The sequence below is a fragment of the Chiloscyllium plagiosum genome, unplaced genomic scaffold (genome assembly GCF_037043375.1).
Source record: "Chiloscyllium plagiosum isolate Xiang-an unplaced genomic scaffold, Cpla_swu_hap1 HiC_scaffold_35, whole genome shotgun sequence".
Lineage (NCBI taxonomy): Eukaryota > Metazoa > Chordata > Chondrichthyes > Orectolobiformes > Hemiscylliidae > Chiloscyllium > Chiloscyllium plagiosum.
The window spans coordinates 12,150,420-12,162,408 of record NW_028270173.1 but is presented as its reverse complement, the minus strand read 5'-3'; the positions used below and the strand labels follow the sequence as shown (position 1 = coordinate 12,162,408).

The 11,989-nt window shown below is 48.8% G+C and overlaps 1 protein-coding gene across 1 annotated transcript in view; it reads left to right on the top strand.

Annotated features, from left to right (window-relative positions):
* The window catches only part of LOC122547757 (butyrophilin subfamily 3 member A3-like), a 206,069-nt gene extending 203,467 nt beyond the window's left edge, over positions 1 to 2,602 (top strand). Inside the window, 2 exon segments of the mRNA XM_087979256.1 lie at positions 1,918 to 2,423; positions 2,425 to 2,602. Coding sequence (XP_087835382.1) covers positions 1,918 to 2,423; positions 2,425 to 2,451 — 533 coding nt within the window. The 3' untranslated portion in view covers positions 2,452 to 2,602.
* The last annotated feature ends 9,387 nt before the right edge of the window (positions 2,603 to 11,989 follow it).

The window sequence follows — 11,989 nt, the reverse complement described above, 5'->3', positions numbered from 1 at the left end:
CCACACACACACCCCCCCCACACACACACCCCCCCACACACACACACCCCCCACACCCCCCCCACACACACACCCCCCCCACACACACACCCCCCCACACCCCCCCCCACACACACACACCCCCCCCCCACACACACCCCCCCCCACACCCACACCCCCCCCACACACACACACACCCCCCACACCCCCCCCCACACCCCCCCCCCACACACACACCCCCCACACACACACACCCCCCACACCCCCCCCACACCCCCCCCCCCCCACACACACACCCCCCACACACACACACCCCCCCACACACACCCCCCCACACACACCCACCCCACACACCCCACACACACCCCACACACCCCACACACACCCCCACACACCCCCACACACACACACCCCCCCCCCACACCCCCCCCCACACACACACACCCCCCCCCACACACCCCCCCCACACCCCCCCACACCCCCCCCACACACCCCCCACACACACACCCCCCCACACACACACACCCCCCCCACACACACACACACCCCCCACACACACACACCCCCCCCCACACACACCCCCCCCACACACACACACCCCCCACACACACACCCCCCCCACACACCCCCCCCACACACACCCACCCACACACACCCCCCCCACACCCACCCCCCCACACACCCCCCCCCACACACCCCCCCCACACCCACCCCCCCACACACCCCCCCCCACACACACACCCCCCCCACACACACACCCCCCACACACACCCCCCCCACACACACCCACCCACACACCCCCCCCACACACCCCCCCCACACACACCCACCCACACACCCCCCCCCACACACCCCCCACACACACACACCCCACACACCCCCCCCACACACACACACCCCACACACCCCCCCCACACACACACCCCCCCCCCCCACACACACACACACCCCCCACACACACACACCCCCCCCACACACACACACCCCCCCCACACACACACACCCCCCCCACACACACACACCCCCCACACACACACACCCCCCCCACACACACACACCCCCCACACACACACACACCCCCCCACACACACACCCCCCCACACACACACACACCCCCCCACACACACACCCCCCCACACACACACCCCCCCACACACACACACCCCCCCACACACACACACCCCCCCACACACACACACCCCCCCACACACACACACACCCCCCACACACACACCCCCCACACACACACACACCCCCCACACACACACACACCCCCCACACACACACACACACCCCCCACACACACACACACACCCCCCACACACACACACACACCCCCCACACACACACCCCCCCCACACACACACACCCCCCCACACACACACCCCCCCCCCACACACACACCCCCCCCCACACACACACACCCCCACACACACACACACACCCCCACACACACCCCCCCACACACACACACCCCCACACACACACACCCCCACACACACACACACCCCCCCCACACACACACACCCCCCCCACACACACCCCCCCCCACACCCCACCCACACACACACCCCCCCCCACACACACACCCCACCCACACACACACACCCCCCCCACACACACACACCCCCCACCCCCCCCCACACACACACCCCCCACACACACACCCCACCCACACACACACACCCCCCCCACACACACACACCCCCCCACACACACACACCCCCCACCTTCACCCCCCCACACCCCCCCCATACACACACCCCCCCCACCCCCACCCCCCCACACCCCCCCCATACACACTCTCCCCCCCCACACACACACTCTCCCCCCCCCCCATACACACACACTCTCCCCCCCCCCACCACCACACACACATCCCTCCCCCACAGACCCAGACCCAGGGACTGTCTCTAACTCTCTGTGTTTCTCTCCCAGTCTCTGTGACCCTGGATGTGGAAACAGCGAGTCCCTGGCTCGAGGTCTCTGAGGATCTGAAGAGTTTGAGATGGACCGGGGCCCGGAGGGGTCTCCCTGACACCGAGAAGAGGTTTACAGGCCGTCCCTGTGCCCTGGGATCAGAGGGATTCACATCAGGGAGACATTACTGGGAGGTGGAGGTGGGGGGGAATCTGTGGTGGAGTCTGGGAGTAGCCTCAGAATCTGTGGAGAGGAAGAGATGGGTCAGTCTGATCCCAGAGAATGGATTCTGGACCATGGCACGGGATGGGGATCAGTTTTATATAAACTCTTCTCCTCAATCCCCTCTCCCTGTCAGTCTGATCCCCAGGAAGGTGGGAGTTTATCTCAGTTATGAATCTGGGACAGTTTCATTTTACAACGTGGACACCAAGTCCCATCTCCACACCTTCACTGGGAATAAATTCACTGGGAAACTTTATCCTTTCTTCAGGACCCGGGATTTAAACAAATTTCTGCGAATCAGCTGTTAAAGGGGCGGGGCCTCCCTGACGTCACAATGACCTGACCCTCAGGTCAGGGGTCAGAACCCTCCATTGACATCAGGATGTTACTAAATGTGTCAGTAAATGATCAATTTATACTTTGTAAACACAATAATAATTGCAATGTCAGATGGTGAAAATAAAAAGTAAATTAAAAATCTTGTGTCTCTCCTTCCTTCATTTACTCCCTGCTTCAGTCCCATCCTCCATCTCTTCACCTGTTTCCCAGTCTGGAGCTGGGATTTCTCTGTGTTTCTCACTCTGCACCTGGAACATGAAATCCTGAGGGAGAAATCCAAACACTGAAGGGTGTCAAAGCTGCATTTACATAGCATCCTCCACTGACCTTGTATCATTGGGGAGGGGAATTGCACAGAATCCGCTCTCTCCCAGGATATACATTATCCCCAATGTTAAACTGCCCGTTAACTCCGGTTCTCTGTGCACAGACACTGCCTGACCTGCTGAGGATTTGCAGCTTTTTCTGATTTTATTTCTGATTTCCAGGATTTGTTTGTGTGTCACCGCCATCTGCTGGATGGAATTGGTACTGAATGACATTGGGCCGCAGTACCGTCTCCCGCCAGGCGGTGGCGGTCTTGTACCGTGTGTCTGGAAAGGCTCCGAGCATCATCGATCAATTTGTAAATTCATTGATCTTTTTTAACGTTTAACAGCAGAAGTTCTAATTAATTCAACAGTGTATGTTGGACCAGCAAGTTCACAGATGTCGCAGTGAGAATGAGTGAGGAGGTGGGGAAGTGGAATGGGCTGTGCTCAGTTTTCACCTGCAACTAGATTCATGAGACAGCAAGTGGATTCCCAATTTTCTGTCCTTCCCCATTACTTTGTGTTACTGTATTCTTCCGCAAGACTGTATATTTTAAAGGACCAAAGCATTTAGATCACTCTAAACCTGTGAATTATTTCCTTAATCTCCAACGACCTGTTTCCAGTTCAATTTTTAAATTCCTGTTGGAGAACAAATGGTGCAATACTACCACTTGCTGGCATTAAGTGGTATTGCAAGTAATAATTTCCCACAATCGATTCTTTTAAGTGGTACAATATTGCCTGCCATCAGCTGGCCATAAATGGGAGTGCAGCCCGATAATTTTGTTCCATCACTCAGGGTCATTAGACCCGAAACGTTAACTCTGTTTTCTCTCCACAGATGCTGTCAGACTTGCTGAGATTTTCCAGCCATTTCTATTTTTGTGTCTGATTTCCAGTATCCGCAGTTCTTTGAGGTTTTTCTTTCTTGTGGAAGGAAATTATTCTCCTGCTCAGTTTCTCTTGTGTCTTGTTTAATTTTGTATTTCCAGCATTTAAGAACTTTTAAACAGTACAGTATCTACATCGACTAATAATGCCTTTCAATAACACAGTGGGCTGACTGGCCTAATTCTGCCCCTTTAGCGTGTGGTCAAAACTGCAACGCACACTGCGATAGTAATTTAAAATTAGTCAAAGAACGAAATGAAAAAGGTCAACAAGACGACAGATGGCACTCTAGCGCCATCAAGTGGTCTGAATCGGTGCTGCACAGGGGAATAAATTTGTGAAGCTCCGATTTCAGCCGGGAGGTGGCAGTCCTGCTCCATGCAAAATCATAGATTTGTGTTTAAAATGTTCTTTATTCATCTATTTTAATAAACATGGAGTAATAATAACCCTGGAAAACTATAATAAGCTAATTTGTGAATAAGGCAATTGTGATATTGCCTCTGAGGTAGTAATTAAAATGATCTGAAGGAGAGTCAATGGGCCCAAAACGTTAACTCTGCTTTCTCTCCACAGTTACTGCCAAACCTGCTCAGCTTCTTCAGCAATTCAGCAAGTTAAAAATCACACAACACCAGGTTATAGTCCAACAGGTTTAATTGGAAGCACACTAGCTTTTGGAGCAACGCTCTTTCATCAGGTGATAGTGGAGGGCATACCGCGCAACAATCCCAGTTGGGGAACACTTCAGTGGTCCAGGACATTCAGCCTCGGACCTTCGGGTGACCATCTTCCAAGGTGGACTTCGGGACAGGCAGCAGAGAAAAGTGGCCGAGCAGAGGCTGATAGCTAAGTTCGGTACCCATAGGGAGGGCCTCAACCGGGACCTTGGGTTCATGTCACGTTACAGGTGAGCACCATTGCACTACACACACACAGATATTCCTAACAGGAATTTAAAAATTAAACTGGAAACAGGTCGTTGGAGATTAAGGAAATAATTCACAGGTTTAGAGTGATCTAAATGCTTTGGTCCTTTAAAATATACAGTCTTGTGGAAGAATACAGTAACACAAAGTAATGGGGAAGGACAGAAAATTGGGAATCCACTTGCTGTCTCATCGCAATATCATTGAAATCATGAGTCTCCAACGTCGATTCTCCTGTTCCTTGGATGCTGTCTGACCTGCTGCGCTTTTCCAGCAACACATTTTCAGCTCTGATCGCCAGCATCTGCAGACCTCACTTTCTTCTCGAAGATTTTAACCTACTGCAAATCCTCTTACAAAAAAACTGAGCACAGCCCCACCTCCTCACTCATTCTCACTGCTACATCTGTGAAGTTGCTGGTCCAACATACACTGTTGAATTAATTAAAACTTCTGCTGTTAAACGTTAAAAAAGATCAAAGTCATTGCCTTCAATGTGCATCAGACTAAATCTAACCCTGTTCCTTCTCCTCTGAATGAGATTGACTGCGTGCACTGGGTCCAATTGAAACTTGAGCAGAGTTTCAAAGTAAATATTCTACCAATCATCAAAATCACCTTCTTTCTGTCACCATCACCTGCCCTGCTTCATTTGCCTTTAAAGCAGTGAACAGGCAAAGGTTAATTTTTAAGGAACAAAGACATTCATTGCAACAGTTATACATTTCTTTCTGCTACAAAAACACAACAGGTAAAATGTCCCAGTAGTGCCTGGAAAATAAATTAAAGCTAACATCAGATCCCAATAGCAGTTGTATAAACTTAATTGAAACAGTTGTGACGATGCTGCCTCTTTAACAAGGTTATGTGATCCTTGTTGTTTTCTCAAGAGAGGTTGTAAAGGCAGAGGTGCTGACTTTAAAAAAAAAGGTTTTGTGATTTACACATGAAAGAAGTGAAACTATCACTGTATTTTAACAGATGAAAGGCTTAACAGACAATCAATTTTTCAATGTATAATTTCAGTTACATCACACTGTAAATTCTGTGTTACGATCGAGTCCTCCACTATCACCTGATGAAGGAGCGTCGCTCCGAAAGCTCGTGTGCTTCCAATTAAACCTGTTGGACTATAACCTGGTGTTGTGTGATTTTTAACTTTGTCCACCCCAGTCCAACACAGGCATCTCCAAATCATTTCTAAAATGAGGTCATATGGGTGAAAGTTAAACCAAAAAAAGGAACAATCACTTTGCTGGGAATGTACCATAGAGCCCGCGAACATTCGGGGAAAGATAGAAAGACAGGTATGTTGCTAAATCTCAGGGAAGTGTAAAAATAATCGGATATTAATGTGAAGGGGATTTCAATGTACCCAATGTTAACTGGGATAAACAAAGTGTAAAAGGCTTCAAGGGGCAGAAATCTTAAAATGTTTTCAGGAAAGATTTGTCAGGCTGGATTGTAGAAAGTACAAAGAGACGGGGTGAGTCGAACAGCATTTAACCCCCTAGTATTAGCCATTAGCAATACTGGGGTCGGTTCACTCAGGTGGCTGAATGGCCAGTTTGACACAGAATGACACCAAACAGTGTGAGTTTAATTCTTGTATCCAGCTAAAGCCCACCTTCTCAACCTCACTCTGAGATGGGGTGACCCTCAGGTCAAACTCACCACCCATCCACACCCCTCCCCCCTCTAATGAGGGAACATTGGGAATGCCATTGGGTTGGTAATCCAGACCCTCAGGATAATGTTCATGGCATAAATAGGTGGAAAGTTAAATCAGGAGAATGATGCGGAGGTTTACAGCCAGGTCAGTGATTGGGCGAGAGCCTGGCAGATGGAATGTCCTGGGGAAAACGTGAGAGGATGTATCTTGGCCAGAAGGATAGAAGCTGAAATTTATTGAAATAAAGTGAGACGTCAGAAAGCTGCAGCACTGGGGAACTTGTGTGGAAACAGGCCATTTGGCCCAACAAGTCCACACCAACCCTCTGAAGAGTAACCCACCCAGACCCATTTCCCTCTGACTAATGTACCTAATACTATGGGCGATTTAGCACGACCAATCCACCGGACCTGCACAGGTTGGACCATGGAAGGAAACCGGAGCACCCGGGAGACACCCGGGCACACTCAGCAGGAATGTGCAAACTCCACACGGACAGTTGCCTGAGGCAGGGATCGAACGCAGGTCCTCTGGTGCTGTGTGGCCATAGTGCTAACCACTGAGCCACTGTACTACCCTTGGTTGGTGTTGGGTATGGAGAGATTTTCTTAGAAGGACAGGGGAAGGAGGTTGGGCTTGTATTAATTGGATTTTGAACAATGAAAAGATAAAAAGAGATCTATTTGAAACATACAAGACTCACAGAGTTGACAAGGTGGTCGTGCAGAAATTGTGATTGGTTGTGAGAGAGTTTTGGACCAGAGGGTAAGGTGTTAACCACTTCAGTCAGAGCTGAGGAGGAATTTCTTCTCTCAGCGGGTAATGGATCGATGGAGTTCTTTCCTGCAGAAGGCTTTCCAGGCCGGGTTGTTAAAAATATTAAATGCTGAGATTTTTCATCAGTAACTGAATCAAGGATTACGGGAAAAGAGAGGAAATTGAGGATTGTGATCAGCCAGGATCTCTGAATGGCAGAATGAACTCAATAGGCCGAATGGTGTACTTCTGTTCTTGCACCTTCGGGTCTTACCCTGCAGTGTAGATCTCTGAAAGTACAGGTCATCCTTAACAGTGATGAGGCTGATCTCTGTGAACACATGGTCAAGTTCTGGCACTTGCTTGGATTGAAATCAGCTTCAAAAGAACCGGAAGATGGCAGTGCTGCTGTGCTCCCTCAGCTGCTGCTGGTGTAGCTGCTGGGGCTCCCTCAGCTGCTGCTGGTGTAGCTGCTGGGGCTACCTCAGCTGCTGCTGGTGTAGCTGCTGGTGCTCCCTCAGCTGCTGCTGGTGTCGCTGCTGGTGCTCCCTCAGCTGCTGCTGGTGTCGCTGCTGATGCTCCCTCAGCTGCTGCTGGTGCTTCCTCTGCTGCTGCTGCTGGTCCTCACAGGGCAGCCTGTGGGCCTGTTCCCATTAGATTAGATTAGATCTCCTTCTGTTCCAGCATTCTCCCAAACTCCATCGCGACAGTTTTTACACACTCTGTCAGGACAGGTGATTCAGACTCTCCTTCGGACAAGAGAGATGTGTTTGGTGAAGATGGACCGATGGATTACTCCAGGAATCAGTGCTAGCCCCAAGAGTTTTTAACATTTATACAAATGTCGAGTGAACAACCAGGTCTCACAAGGTCATCTTTGTTGATGATATCTGTTGTGCCACACAAGCTCCATTCATCTGCAGCTGGACTCGACCTTCCATGGTGATGTGACCAAGTTGGCTGATGACTGCAGCGCATGGCTTTTCACACACAGTCCCTCGAAAGCAATACCCATAATGCCAATGCCAAAAACTAATTTGTCTCAAAATGGATGGTCACACACTAAAGCTTGATCCCAATCCAATGTACTTGGGTCACGTGGTAGCTCAGTGGTTAGCACCTCTGCCTCTCAGTACCAGGGACCTGGGTTTGATTCCAGCCACAGACAGTGACTATCTGTGTGGAGTTTGCATTTTCTCCCTGTGTCTGCATGGGTTTTCTCCCACAGTCCAAAGTTGTGCAGGTTATATCGATTGGCCATGGCAAATTTAAGGTTATTCATGTGGTATGCTGTTCAGAGGGTAGGTATGGACTCAATGGGCTGAATGGCCTGCGTTCACACTGTAGGGATTCTAATCTACTTGGAACTGGGGAAATGTCCTTGTCTTGAAACCTTAACTCTGCTGCCCTGGGTACAGACATTGCCAGACCCTGCAGATTTTCTCCAGCACTTTCTGTTTCAAGATTATATTATCCCTTCCCTCAGACGGTCTCCTGAGGTTTGCTGAGCAAGGTTTGGCTGCCAGATTTCCCACAACAGTGACTTCAAAAGACATTTCATGAGAAACACAGGATGCTGGAGAAACTCAGCCGATCTGGCAGCATCTGTGAGGAGCGAAACCAAGTTAATGTTTTGAGTCTAATGTGCTTCTTCTTCCCAATGGAAGGGGGCTGGTAAATGGTGGTTTTTATATTTTTGAGGTGGAGGAGGGTCAAAAGGAACAGATGCTGTGGAGGTCACTGCAAGGACAAAGCTATTGTTAATAACTTTGTGAAGGAGAAGTGGTGATGTTAGATTGGTGTAAGTTCAGGTGTGGAAAGGTGAAAATACCTTTAAAAGGCCTTTGGATGCCTTGTGCACATGAGGGTTGAGACATAAATGCAAGTCTTTGATTTATTGGAAATGTAACAGACCCTGTAAACTGGGAATGGTATCAATCCCATCGATGGAGACGTATCTCAGCCCAGAGTGGCACTGACCAATGCACTATCTACAGGACTCTAACTGTAGGCTCCTGGCAGTTTCACTGAAAAGGAACACAGCTCGCTGACAAATCAGGTTGGTTTGGTTAACAGGAAAAAAGTGAATTTAATGAGAGATATAAACATTTACAGGAGATCGATAAAGCAGCAAACAACCTCACAATATTTAAAATAGACCAAACTTTAAATCAACTAAAATAACACAAGGTTTTCCCGAAACAGGAAATTAATTTTGGAAGGGGCACACCATTTTTACATTGAGTTCTGACAGGCTGAGGGGATCTGTACAGTCTCACCCCTACTCCCTCACCATACACAGGAGAACACAAACGTTCCACATGGTAATTGTGAAATGCCCATCACCAGAACAGGATCGATTAGTTTGAATAAATCATGGGTTCGATAAAAGATGACGTCAGACAGTCCCGAAGGGACACTTCAGGAAAAATTAACATTCCAAAGGAACTGTAAACATTTAAACGACGGTGAAGTCAGAGTGATGACGTACACCAGCCTGCAGCTTCCACCCTTAATGGAAGGCCTGACCCATCCCAATGGACACTGTGTGCTCTGTCTCCAAGCAAACCAGGGCATGGACATAACCACAAAGGAGAAGCTGATAGTCAGGCACAACAGCCCCATCCACATCCCCCTGCCTGGACTTGTTAATGACTAAAGAGCAGACCAGAGGATCTGCCCATAATCTCTGTGATGGTGGAGCAGTAACGTCATTAGACCAGGGATCCAGAGCCCCAGCTCAAGGGTCGGGAGGCATTGGTTTAAATTCAAAGAATTTTTAATTAAAAACTAACCATTGTTGATTGTCATAAAAATCATCTGGTTCACTAATATCCTTTAGGGAAGGAAATCTGCTGTCCTTCCTCAGCCTGACCTACATGTGACTCTGGACAATTTTCTGAGGAGGGTTCCTGTCAGTCACTCAGTTGTATTGGCCCCAGAGAAACTCTAACTCAGAAATGAGACTGGACACAACAAGGCACTAAAAACGACAGCAGGAAACTCAGCCCTGCCTCTGCCAAGTCTCCCTTCTACTAACACAGTCATAGAGACGTACAGCACGGAAACAGACCCTTCGGTCCAACTCGTCCATGCTGACCAGATATCCTAACCTAATCTTGTCCCATTTGCCAGCACTTGGCCCATATCCCTCTGAACCATTCCTGTTCATAAACCCATCCAGATGCCTTTTAAATATTGGAATTGTGCCAGCCTTCACCACCTCCTCTGGCAGCTCACAACCATCTGGGAGCTTGTGCCAAAGTTGGGAGAACGGTCTCAAAAACTATTCCAGCACAAGTTGGACAGAGTCATAATCACGGAATTGTACCTCAGAATGTCTCAGACAGCACCATCACCGTCCCTGGGAGTGTGCTGGCCGGAGAGTGGGAGGGGGTGGTGGGGGGGTGTGGTGGAGGGGGGGGGCTTCATTACCCATCACCAAGAGCGGCTCAGCAGCTCCATGACTGACCAAGCTGGCCAGGTCCTCAGGGACACAACTGCTCAGTGGGATCTGCAGCAAACAGGGGGAACTAAAGGGATATATCTACTTCACATTTCTCTCACCAATCCAATGGGCAGGCACGTTTGTCGGTGACAATATTGGTCTGAGGAGCAGTCATGTGTGAGAGGAAGTCCTTCCTTCCCACTGAGGACACCCTTCACGATGTTGAGTGGGAGTATCACTGTGCTGAATGAGACAGGCTGGGACCAGATTACCCATGAGGGCTGTGGGCCATCAGCAGCAAGGAAGAGGAGTGTGTAATGGAAAATTATCCATTTACTGTGAAATTTAAAAGAGAATGCTTTTCTTCAATTCAATGATGTACTGAGCTTTGTAAACGATACTTTGATGAAGGTCTGTAGTTAGCTTATCTCGGTTTGAATTCTGTAAACATTCGACTTGACCTTACGATAGTCAAACCCAGCAAAAGCTGAAAAGCTGTTATGTCTAGGACCAGGGGATTAGAGAATAATAACTTGAGTTCTCCCAGTCTCTGCCCTTGAGAGTGTGATAAGAAACAGTATAAGGCAAGCACCTGAATAATGCTCAGTACTCCTTACATTGAGGCATCTGGTTTACTGTAATGGGCCAATCCTAAAGGATTAAGAATAAAGCTCCTTTCTTTGCTCTTGCTAATAATTGAGTCAAGTCGATTTAATTTCCATGACAGAGTGCAGCAATAATTATGGGTGCCTTTCATCTTCTTGTTGACTGGGTTACACACACTGGAAAAGGAAGCTACAGCATCAAATGTAGCGAGAGCAATGTATTCCTAAAGCCAATGAAGGAGCAGGCGACCTTGGATCTAGCAATGGGTAATGACGCAGGTTAATAAGTGAACTCCAAGTGAAGGAGCCCCTCAGAAGTTGTGATCATAACATGATAGAATTCATATTCAGTTCGAGAGTGAGAAATTTGGATTGGAAACAACTCTGTTTAATTTAAATATAAGGAATTACAATGAAATCCCCATGGAGTTACTTAAAGTGAACTGGGCAGATAGATGAGCAAGAATGACAGGAAGCAAGCAGGGGCAGACATTGAAGGAGGTCATTGTTGACTCTCAGATAAAATACATCCCAGTAAAGAAGAAAGATTCTAAGATTGCTTCTTCAGCCTTTGGAAACATTTGGTTGCCTCTCCATAAACTGCATCGAGAGCTGAGTAACATTAGAAAGTTATCAACTGGTGTAAAGACAGAATGGGCTTGACACTGAGCTCCCACCCAGTCTAATCAGGAATGTATCTTTGATTTCCTGTTCTCCTGACCTGTCATACACCTTATCCTTGGGTATGGATATCACTGACAAGTGATTTGATGTCAGCCAGGCTTGCCCCTTGTTGAAATATTGGGAAAGGTTTGACAGAACTGGGTGGCTAAGAGAAAGTGAGGACTGCAGATGCTGGAGATCAGAGTGGAGAGTGTGATGCTGGAAAAGCACAGCAGGGGACCCTGGGG